Genomic DNA, 12,525 nt, shown 5'->3' with positions numbered 1-12,525 from the left:
TGCTTTTCTGTTATACCTAAACTCAAAAGAAATAAATATTGCTGAAAAGTTTAGGAGATACAAACATTCAGCTGGAAATTAAATAATCAGACATTGTTTGACTTACTCTACAACACTGCAATGGCTATAATCATCTTCATCAAATATTTAGCATACCTCCACGTAGGAATGGGCTTTCTCTGATACCTAAACTACTTGTTACTAAATATTTTTTCTAAACTTTCTCAGGCCATTGTCAGTTAAGAACATAGCGATATTATTTTTGAATTTACTGCTTTGTTATTTTCATGTCCTATTTTATAGACCTACCATAGCATTTGTTAGAAAACCTACAAACTACGCACTTGCCAACACAGATCTTATTGAATTAAAAAGGACTTACATTTTCTATTTTTTTTCCTAACCAATGGAGTTCAAGAAAGGTAGAAACTGCTTCCATTAACAAGTATAAATATGCATAACATTTTCATAATTATGATAAAATCTTTACAAAATTATGAATACAATGAAATGCTGAAGTAATATATTAATATTATAACATTCAAAAGAAGCATAAGTATTTGTCATTTTAGAAATGGGCCATCTTGCATAGATGTCATATCTTGGCACATGGCTAAGGTCTAGCGTGGTAACTTCTATGGAAGAGTCAGAGTTGAGAAAGGAACCTGTAAGTAGACATTCTTACTAGAAAGTAGGAGACACTAAGAGTATCATATGATGGGAGAATATTAAGTCCAGCATTTAGAATATGATGACCAGCACTACAGACAATGGAACACATGTTGTGGCTGCAGGTAGTAGGTAAAATGGAACTTAGCAACTAGCAAGAGGAATTAATAGGAATTATAAAACCTGAATCCATTTATAAACTGAATTTGATAATTCTAGAATTGACAGTGAGGCAGATAATCAATTGACATGGAAATCTGCCTTCTGGTAATGGGCAAAATGCCACCAGAATTAATTCAATATGACTCCAGTTCACCTTGAGAATATCACTATCATAATAGACTCCTTGCCTTACATGGACAATGGTATGGACAAACTACTGATAAAAGAGATGTCAGGCACAGGAATAAGAAATGGAATGTAGTAAGTGCAACTATATATATAATAATAATAATATAACAACATCCTATATTATAATATATAATTATAATATATAAAATTATATAATATATATAAAGTTTATTTATTTTGAGAAACAGAGAGAGTGGAGGAGGGGCAGAGAGAGAGGGAGAGAGAGAATCCCAGACAGGCTCTGTGCAGTCAGTGCAGACCCTGATGTGGGGCTTGAACTCATGAACCTTGAGATCATAACCTGAGATAAAACCAAGAGTCAGATGCTTAACCGACTAAGCCACCCAGGCACCTCTGCAATTATATTTTGAGGCAGGTCCTAGGTTTGGAGAACAGGATGAACATATTCTAATTTTAAATAGGAAAAAAAGTCAAAGTTGGTCAAGTTTCAATAAATGATTTGATGTACTGTCTGAATATTGAGCTAGAAATCCTTGATTTTGTACAGACCAAGATCAAGCTTAATGAGGTTGAAGTAGGATGATTCAGTCATGATGATATGGAGGGACTGTATATTGAGGCCAAGAAGAGACAGGACTTGATGGACTGCAGACCAAACAGATTTCAGATGCCTTGAATTTAGAAATAAAGTTGGTTCTAATTTTAAAACTAAAAATGAAATAGATTGTGATGGGAACATGAAGTGCAGTCTTTTAGAGAAATAATTTGGCATTCCTTCAATACATTAAACACACACTTACCATTTGATTTGGCAACTCTTCTGCTAGATATATACCCAAGAGAACTGAGAACAGGTGTTTAAACAAATACTTGTACTTGAATGTTCATAGTGGTATTATTTAAAATAGCCAAAAGATGGAAACAACCAACCGTTCATCAAATGATGAGTGAATAAACAAAATGTGGTATATCCATACAATGGGATATTTTTCAGCCATAGAAATGAAGTATTGATGCATGCTACAACATGGCTAAATCTTGAAAATATTATGCTAAGTGAAAGAAGCCACTTACGAAAGACAATATATTGTATGATTCTATTTATATGACATACCCAGAATAGGCAAATATATAGAAACAGAAAGTTGATTAGTAGTTTCCTAAGCCATTGTGGTGGCGGGCAGGGTTGGAGGCATGGAGTAGGTTGAGGAGGATTGGGGTGTGACTTAATGGGTATAGGTTTCCTTCTGAGATGTTGAAAATGTTTTAAACTTATGAATGTGATGATTCTTGCACAACTTTGTGACTACACTAAAAGCCATTGAATTGTAAACTTTATGATTATTTTTTTAAGTTTATTTATTTTTGAGAGAGATAGCATGCGAGGGGGAAGAGCAGCGAGAGATAGAGAGAGAGAGAGTATCCCAAGCAGGCTCTGTGCCATCAGCGCAGAGCTCAACGTGAAGCTTGAACTCATGAACATGTGAGATCATGACTTGAACTGAAACCGAGTCAGAGGCTTAAATGACTGAGCCACCCAGGTGCCCTCAATTGTAAACTTTAAAATGGGTGAATTTTATGATCTTTGATTTATATTTCAGTAAAGATATTTTTAAAAGAAAAAAGTTAAAAACAAATAACCACAATAGAAAAATGCAATTTAAGTGTGATTTGAGGAATTCCTATATTCAAAAACATATATCAAGCCATGCACTTATATTTAGGTAACTGCAAATGTTTAAAAAGTGGAGTATCATATGGGATCATTTTTAAAGTAATGTTTTTAAATACACGTTTCACATTTTGATAAATTTTTCTAGCCCCATACGACTGAGATATTTAATGTTTAAATATTTGCATGGTTTACTGAGTGTATTTACATCTTAAGAGTTTCTTTTATTCATGCATTTACTTTGATGAAGTGTAGCACTCTTGTGCCATATAAAAATTCCCTTTGCCCTTTTTTCTTATGCAAATATGTTGATTTTTCCCTGAGATACATCCCCAAATGAGTATCTTTGGCATTTTGTTTTTTTGTTACCATATCAGTTCCATGTCTTCTTAAAGGAAAAGGATGGCCCACCCAATCATTCTAGATCAACATCATATTTGGGACCAGATAATTAAACACCTCTTTCCAATTTAAAATTTCAATATAAGAAAGCATTTCTATAGAAGTTTAAAAACAAATAAACAAGAAACTCAGGAATCCTTCACAAACTTGAATGAAGCATGATTATTTACCGTGGTACATTAAACACATGATTATGTATAACAGATTTACACCATCATTTTAATAGCACATTGTTTTAATTAGTTAAACTAAATCCTGTTCATTGAAAAATGTTGTGGCAGATTGTCTGGTGACAGTTCATTTTTCCTGATTATATTTTTAATAATATTTTATTGATTACCTGGAATACAGTTTTATCTCTGTGATAACAGATCTCATGGCAAGAAATCCTTCATAAATACTCTGAAAGTATTATTTTTGCTAGCTTTTTAAGACTCAATTCTGAGTTTATCTTAAAGTTTTTAAAACTTTGCTCTGTATTTGGGAAACGAATAACAAAATTTTACACTACTCAGTGGCAAGAAGAAAAAAGTTGTTAAATTTAGGGGGAGTGGCAGATCTACCAAGATTTAGAGTAGTCAAATTTATCCTTTTTTATATTTTATTTTAGTGCCTTATACCATGTTTTAATTCAAGATTTGGAACTGCATTGAAGCCTTTGGAGTGAATCTGCCTTAATACACAATGCCAGTTTTCCTTTGGTCTAATTTAGTTCTCTGGTGATGGCTGAACTTGTGTTTGTTATCTGAACTCTTATTCTCAAAACCCTTGTCCTGGATCAAATAAAATGACTGGATTTAAAAATTAAAAATAATATATTAATATTAATATAATTATATTGTTTTATGAGTTATATTAGGTATACTAATTATACCTAGATAAATGCCCTTATTCTAGATTATGGGATCAGTATATTACTTACTGATGTTTGGTGTTTTCTCTTTTTTTTACCTCTCTCTCTGTGATTAGCATACCTCTTCTGTATTATATTTTCTGTCCTCTTAATTTTTTGATACATTTGTCTTAAATATTAATTGCATTTACATTTTAAACTGAGTAGCTAATTGTGCAGTGGAAACGTAATTTTCAATATGGGTCCACATGGCATAGGTCCTATGAATAGTGGCTAGTATTTATGAAGATCATTTATTTTTTTAGTTACCATTTTATGCCAGACAAGAATAATTAATCTTCGAAAATATGGTCTTTCAACTCTCTATGTTCGGGCTCAACAATCTATATGGCCTATGGTCAAATCACATGCAGGTTCTTAAAATACCAAACAAATTTGCTCCAACTCACTTTAATGAATGAGAGTAAATTGCATGCTTTTAATTTCAAGTAGATAATTATGTCATATAGAACATCTTATGTTCACCATCTGCTCTCCTTTCTTAAAAAAATCATTCCTTGACCTACAACTACATGTTAATATTTTTGTACTTGCCATCAGGAAAACTATAGGCACAGTCTCCAAATTTTTCTTCTCATTAAAAAAAATTACTTCAGTTGAGATTTTTGTTTCCACAATTGCAAAGAGGTTTCTATTTTCAAAGTCTTATTAATACAAGATCTGTTTAGCCTGATTCAAAATCAGCTCTTGATTCTCGTCAGTCACCAGCATTTAACCCAGATGATTATTCTCTTCTTCCAAAACCCATTTTTTTAAAGTACATTTTCTTTTATTAACCCAAAACATATACTTAAACTTTAAATGCTGGCTCTTTAGGAAAAAGTTTCTTCTGGTAAATATTCATAACTGTTGCCCAAAAATTTACACAGTGTTTTCCCCAAAATATTTATAAACATAGTGGTCCACTTAAGACCAGCCCCATCATAACCTACTGGATACAATGTGCTCTTAATTTATAAATAGGCTACCCTCTGTATATAAAATATAAAGGCATATATGTTATATGTACAAAGTAAGAAATATAAAAAGGAGATGGAAAAAAAATAGTGTTCTTCCTATAAGATCCAGACAGAAATTCAATGTAATTAGTGAGATCAAATGTACTCTTAACTTATAAATGGGTTACTCTCAGTATATAAAACATATAGGCATGTATGTTATACATACAAAGTAAGAAATATAAAAAGAAGAGATGAAAAAAGAAAGAAAAAGTGTTCTTCCCTATAAGATCCAGACAGCAATTCAGTGAATTAGCAAAATCAGGTAAAAGTTCTGAAGAATTTCAGTTTTGGCAAATACCTTTCTAAAAAATATCTAGGCTGTGAGAGTACTAAATTTACATTTTAAGAATTTAGTAGAGGTTTCCATTTAAACATTCAGTGAAGATGTTGTGGTCTTCTTAATATGCACAAAAGAAGACTTTTAGGGTCTGTCAAAAAGAAACAGACAAAAAGTCACTCATTTGTAGGTGGTTAGTAATCACTTCTTAATCAAATGTGTGTAGTGCAGAGAATCAAATCCCAGACCATCAGTGTTTGAATATGTTTGATGAAAGATTCCAATGAAGGATCTGAATTCTTCCTAAGTCTCAGAGGGAATAGGGCAGAACATAATGGCAAATGAGGGGTCAGCCCCAAAGGTGGCTGGTCCAATCTTAACTCTCCATGTTAAAAAAAAAACAAAAAACAAAAACACACCAAATGTTTCTATAGCATTCTGCAGAATTTTCTTTATTTCAAAGCCCAGGTCTACTTGAAGGGTCATGTAGCAAGTGACTTATACTATGAACAGTGACATCACATTAAGAGACAATCGTTAGATTCTTTCACTAGGCAAAGAGCTCACATCTTTGGAATCCATGAGTTGGTATTATTTATGGGATACCTGAGATGTACCTTGCTCCGATTAACATTACCATGCTACTCACTATAAAAAAGCCCAAGGGTAGACTACAGAAGATACTAGGGTCACCACTTTCCGAAGACTGAGTTGTAACCCAACCCATTGACTTTATCACAGCTTTCTTCCATGTAGAGTAACGAATTTCACTTTCCTCAGCGTTGATCTGGGGTTCAAACCGCTCCATCATAACCGCTGACAAATCCTCGGGTTGGAGACTCCAAACATCAACTCCTTCTGCAGCCCCTGCTGCCATGGCAGCTCCCAGGGCAGTTGTTTCAGGCATTGAGGATTTCACTACTGGAATATACAGAATATCTGCTTGTAGCTGCATAAGAATTTTGTTGTTGGTCATTCCTCCATCTACCTGTAAATGACTGAGTGGAATCCCACAGTCGCGGTTCATGGCATCCAAAATCTCCCGGGTTTGGAAACAAACAGCTTCTAATGCAGCAAAAGCAATATGGCATTTATTGGTGAACTGAGTGAGCCCACAGATGATCCCTCTTGCACTGGGCTCCCAGTAAGGTGCATATAACCCTGAAAACGCAGGGACGAAATAGCAGCCATATGATGTACCTACTTCTTTAGCAAGTTTTTCTATTTCTTCTGAGCTCTTTATAATTCCAAGATTGTCTCTTAGCCAGCGAATAACAGCACCAGCTATAGCTACAGAACCTTCCAATGCATAATACACTGGTTTGTCTCTGCCAAGCTTGTAAGCCACTGTGGTCAGAAGGCCATGTTCAGAAAACACACACTTATGGCCTGTATTACACAGTAAGAAGCAGCCTGTTCCATAGGTATTTTTGGCCTGTCCATCCTGGAAGCACATTTGTCCCACCAATGCAGCAGACTGGTCTCCCAAACACCCAGATATTGGGACACCTTCCAAGACCCCAGCTTTCATTAGGCCGTAGATCTCAGAAGAACTCCGGACATTTGGAAGAATTTTCATTGGAATTTCAAAAAATTCACAGAGCTCTTTATCCCACTCCAGAGAATGAATGTTGAAAAGCATTGTCCTACTTGCATTGGTTACATCTGTACAATGGACACCTCTGTTGGTCCCTCCTGTCAAACTCCAAATAAGCCACGCATCAATGGTCCCAAAAAGAGCTCTGTCTTCTTCAACAGCCTCTTTCACTGTTCTCACATTGTCAAGGAGCCAGCGAAGTTTCACAGCACTGAAGTAAGTGCTAAGTGGAAGGCCTGTCTTAGACTTGACAAAGTTATTATTTCCTGGAATTTTTTTACTAAGATTCTCAACGGTAGACTGGGTTCTTAAATCAAGCCACACCACAGCATTGTAGAGAGGCTCTCCAGTTAACTTGTCCCAGACTACAGTGGTTTCCCTTTGGTTACTGACACCAATAGCTTTTATGTTGGAAATATCAATATTGAGCTGTCCAAGCTTCTCACATGTTTTCTCTATACACTCATAGACAGACTGCAGAATTTCCTTAGGGTCTTGTTCCACCCATCCTTCTCTTGGAAACTCTTGTTTTATTTCCACTTGATGATGACTAAGTAGTTCGGCTGTTTTTGAATTGAAAACCAAAAAGCGCGTTGAGCTGGTGCCCTGGTCCACTGCCCCCACCAATGGCCCCAAAACTGCTTTCTTCGCGGCTGCCATGAAACCAGCTTCCGGTCAGCGTGTATTGCGTCCAGTTTCCAGGGAGACGGTGGCACGCGGGGGAGGGGCAGGTAGTGAGACAGAAGGCAAGGAGGTCTGCTACAACGGCTGAATGCCGGAAACCCATTCTCTTGATCCCTACCTCTCCACTGCTCTAGCTCCTGTCACTTTTGCTGCTTTTTCATCTTCCCCATCACTGTGGTCAGCAAAACCCAGGTCTCAATCTCTGACATCCTTTCTTCTCTATATACTCTGTCTCCTTAGAGGATCTCATCAAGCCCCCTGCCTTGACATACCACCTTTATGCTGATGACCCCATAACTTATATCTATAAGCTTTCTAAACTGAAGTCTTGCTTAAACAGTTTTATATATAGCCAATTGCCTAACTCAGTTATCCCCTTGGATGTCCAAAAGGCATTCTAAATGTAATATGTCCAAAAACAGGCATTTGTCATCCTCATCATACATGATCCTCCAGAATTTTGCCCACATTAGTAAATCACAATATCCTTTTTCTACTTGCTTAGGACACAAATCCAAAGACATATCATCTACCACCATTCTCTCATACAGCACATCTAATCCATCTGCAAAAGCTATCATGCCTTTATTCAATATGCATCTCAAATCCACCACTATTTACTGCTCTACTGCTATTACCTAAATACAGTTTTCATATCTCACCTGAATAATTGCAAAAGCAATTGATGTTTCCACTTCCATCTTTAACTTAAAAGTCACTGTATAATTGAAAGCAGTTACATCCAAATGTATCAGATTAGGTCACTCTTTTGCATGCTCTATGATTGCATTCCATCTTATTCAAACTAACACTTAGAATCCAGCATCTTAATGTTGTCTAAAAGGTGCCATGGAATCCAGCCTACCTAACTTTTCCCTTCTGCAACATCCCATTCTTCTGCTTTAGCCACAATACACTTCTTGCTCCACAACCTAGGTTTGAAATCATTTTCTCCCAGACTCTTGTTTAATTCATTTATCTCAAAAATTATTATAAGCATTCCTTATAAAAGAACAAATGCAAAGTTGTGACTATTTATTATTTCCTGCTTTCTTTTTTTTTCTTTGCCCTATAGACTTATCAACACAGCTAAAAAATTACCTAGAGTTATTTCAGATTTGAAAGATCCTACCTCCTTCCTTCTTTTCTTTCTTTCCTTCCTTCCTTCCTATCTTCCTATCTTTCTTTCTTTCCATTTTTTTTTCAACCAAACTTCTCTTGTGAGAAGCAGCCGAGTTAGAGTGAGAACAGGATTTGTTTCAGCAGGGAAGAGCATTAATTGCTTAGGGTAAAGGACTTAAACTGAATAGTCCAGGCAACTTCTCATGTGAAGAAGCTCCCAGGAGTGAGGGCCAATTTAACTTCCTTCCTATCTCAGACAATTGACATAGGGTATGTTATGAGAGAAGGCACTGAGCAAATATCATATTGGTCTCTAGGGTAGCCCAAACCTATGCTCCTGCTAAAATCATAGTTTGTACTGTAAACTGACTTTTCATAATACCAGAGCTCTTTATGAAATTCAAAAGGTAACTGAGTTGCATTATTGACACTCCTCACTGTTAAATGTTTACTTTTATTAGATGCATTTAAAAAATAGTAATGTATCATATTATGTTTTGCATGGAGGAATGGAAGTTGATTTCAAATATCAAGGCCTACAGAGAATAAGTACATGGAGGAGAAAGGGAGGGTCATATTAGGCTCATTTAACAGTATTCCATTCAAGCATGTTCTACTTTCCCTCAGGGCATGCTTATAAAGATGGTCCCTGCTGAGTTTAGGTCTACACATCACTTGTTATATCTAGAGGGAGAGACAGTTAATGATTTTACATACCCCTTGCTGTGAACAGAATCATATGTCTTCTCAATCAAATGATACAGATAATTAGTAATTCTAATAAAGACTCAAGCTTGACAAATTTTACAGAATTGATTTTAATTTGTTTGCAGCATGTTTAAAATTCCTGAAGTTTTAAGGCAAACTTTATCAATACAAAGTCTAATGGAGAATAGACTTGACCTTGCTATTATAAAATAGATCTTAATCCAGTGGCTAATGTCTAACTCTAACTCTAATGTCTAACTTTCATCTTTGGAATCGGATTTTAGATCTTCAACAGTTTAACTTTTTGTTTTCTAGTTTTCTCACCTATGAAATGGAAGTATTTTGTTAACAGAATAACAGTTAGTAATTAATAGAGAAAACATACAAAAAAATTAAAAAGATATGAGTTTTGTAGCTATTTTATTATGCCTTAAAAATTTCATTTTATTTTGTACAGTTGTATAAATGACAACTATGTAGCACTGAGTTTAATTAGTTTTATTAATGTGTATCTTGGAGGAAAAAGTATATAAATTTATCAAAGATAATCCTTAAATCACTTAAAAGGTAGGATACCTTTTTAAGAAGATACAGTGTACAAATTAAAATTTGTTAGGCTAGCATTCTTGCATTTCATGAACTGTAAGAAATTTTTTTTTCAATGGATGGTGGAAGGATTTCTGATCAAGTAAATTACAGAAGCATAAAGCATTGCCTTAGATAATTCAGTACAATAAAGATTTTAAGCATGTAAGAATCCCTGCAGAATTATACATGGGTTTATCTTTGTTTAAATCAGAATTTCCAAAAGTTATTTCATTATAGCATATATCTATTTATATTATGTCCTCTTTAGCAGGACATAGTTTGGCAAACAGAGGTAAAAACATAATTGCTTCTTTGATTTACTCTAAATACGATACTATAGTAATTATTACTGAAAACTTTTATTTCCTTTTATCATGATGGGAGAAAATGGAAGCATAGTTGTTCAAGGCATTTTAACACCTTTTTTAACACAAGAAAGAAAGAATTGCTTCATTATTTTCCATGTACTCTTTGAATTATTTTTGATTCTTATTTCTACTGAGTTGTTTCATTCTTACCTATGATTTTTGCAATAAAATACAAATAAAACACAACATGACAAAATTAGAAGCACACTATAAAATCACTAGGTCACCCCCACCACTAAATATGTATTAATAATTTAAAGTCACTGTCTTGGTAAGACACAGTGACTATACCTTGGTTCTATATGTGGCTAATTTTTAATGATTTTGGATTTATGAAAATAAACACAGCATGAACAGTTGGGGCAAGCTGCACATAATAAAATATATGATCTGTTTCAGCCTATGTTATTTTTATATCATCCTGGATTATTCCTCTGGAAATTCACATCTCTTATTATTTTGTATTTACCAATTAACTACTGCATATTTTGAAATCTCAAATTCCAAGGAAGTGGAATAGGATATTTTCAAATGCATACTAAATATATCTGTGATGCTAAACCCTCGGCTTTATTATATAGTCATATGACTATTATACATTTTTTAAAATGTTTATTTATTTAAGAGAGGGAGAGAGAGAGAGCATGAGAGAGTGTGTGAGCAAGGGAAGGGTATAGAGAGAGGGGGAGAGAAAGAATCCCAAGCAGGCTTCATGCTCAGAATGGAGCCCAAGACAAGGCTCGATCTCAAGACTGTGAGATCATGACCTGAGTTGAAATCAAGAGTTGAACACTTAACTGACTGAGCTACCCAGGGACCCCTATAATGATTTTTAAAACCCAGAATTAGGGTTTTATGATAAGGACAGTGAGAATGTGTATAGGAATCATATATAAAAGTGGCTAGGAGTGGAGAGAGACCCCAAATCTAGGACTATCCCATAGCAGTTCAGCAGTTAGGAAAAGGCCAGCTTACCATAAGAAAGACCCATGAGGTGGCATTCTGTTAAGTGAATGTAGGCCTGAGTCTCAGTGCAATGACTTCATCTGTAACTGTAAGAAGACTAGTAACAGGAATGATGGCCCAGCTTGCAGTTCTTGCATTCGGACCCCCAGAGGATTCCAGGACATTTGTATCACTGAATACCTATTGGAATGTAGAGAAACTTATATCTGTAATTTGATGTCATCTTATGGCATATTTGTGCATCCTGAACTAAACAGATAAAATAGTGAACACTACCATCATTTGCTATTTTCAAATTTTAAAGTTCAGCTCCACATAGTTTTAGAATGATGTAATCTTATTGCTATGTGACAAAAAATTATAATTCACACATGCTTTGTTTCTTTTTGATATTTTAATTTTGTACACCTTTGTGTAAATTATTATGACCTTTTCTGAATGACAAGGTCAAAAGTTCAGAAAATCTTTTGCACTGTAAAGAGAAGTAGATAACACAAGTATAACTGCTTCAGAGTTTTGACCTTTTAATAATTCAGTACTGAATTTTAAGTTAAAAATAAATAAGAGTTGTCAGAAATTGTCAGTTATACTGGGGCATATAAGCCCATGGAAATGTCCACCTGCAAATGCATACTCTTGAATTCTAACAAAATGAACATACATTGAGACACTTGTCTAGATTTCCTGGCTAAATAAAGATAGTTTTGAATTGAAATGAGAGGAACTAAAGAGATATAAAGAAAAGCAAAATCCTGTAACACCATTAACAAAAAAGAAAATGACAAAAAGGTGGTTTTAGTAACAACCTGAGATGCAAATTTGCATTGAGTAGCAAACAGGAATTGATAGTAAATGCTGAGGAAGAGCATAGTGTACTAGAAAACAAAGAATAGTAGACATTGGTGGCAATCACAAAAGAGACAAAACAATCAATATACCAAGATATACTGAAAAGGGGAAAATGGAATGAAAAGGAAACAATAACCCAACAACTTTTCCACACACAAAAATACTTACACATATGTACAACTACATGGATACATGTATTCATTCCATTTACTCAATACAGAAGAAAGGAAATTATTCTTTAATTATTTTGATTATTTTAAAACTCTCATCTGATGATTATTGCTTCAGAACTTTCTCCTGTCCTTGCTTTTCCCAGAATTAGCCATAACCTCTCTTGTAATATTTTTATCATGAAAATGGGAATGTTTTTGTAACTGTTTACTATAAACGTAACCCT

At 34.6% G+C, this 12,525-nt stretch overlaps 1 protein-coding gene across 2 annotated transcripts; it reads right to left on the bottom strand.

Moving 5' to 3' along the window:
- Positions 1-5,682: 5,682 nt before the first annotated feature.
- Positions 5,683-7,532, bottom strand: LOC122489772 (glycerol kinase-like). Of its 2 annotated transcripts, XM_043591957.1 has the most exons (2): positions 5,940-7,532; positions 5,683-5,852 (listed from the first exon to the last, which is right to left on the bottom strand). In XM_043591957.1, exons 1-2 carry the CDS (start codon positions 7,501-7,503, stop codon positions 5,842-5,844), a joined length of 1,575 nt encoding a protein of 524 aa, XP_043447892.1. In that variant the 5' UTR covers positions 7,504-7,532; the 3' UTR covers positions 5,683-5,841. The 2 variants fall into 2 exon arrangements, with proteins under 2 accessions (XP_043447892.1, XP_043447891.1); XM_043591956.1 differs by having other exon boundaries at positions 5,683-7,532.
- Between the last annotated feature and the right edge of the window lie 4,993 nt (positions 7,533-12,525).

Source organism: Prionailurus bengalensis, chromosome B2, assembly GCF_016509475.1.
Source record: "Prionailurus bengalensis isolate Pbe53 chromosome B2, Fcat_Pben_1.1_paternal_pri, whole genome shotgun sequence".
NCBI classification, from domain to species: Eukaryota; Metazoa; Chordata; class Mammalia; order Carnivora; family Felidae; genus Prionailurus; species Prionailurus bengalensis.
This window is presented reverse-complemented; position numbering and strand designations above follow the sequence as displayed.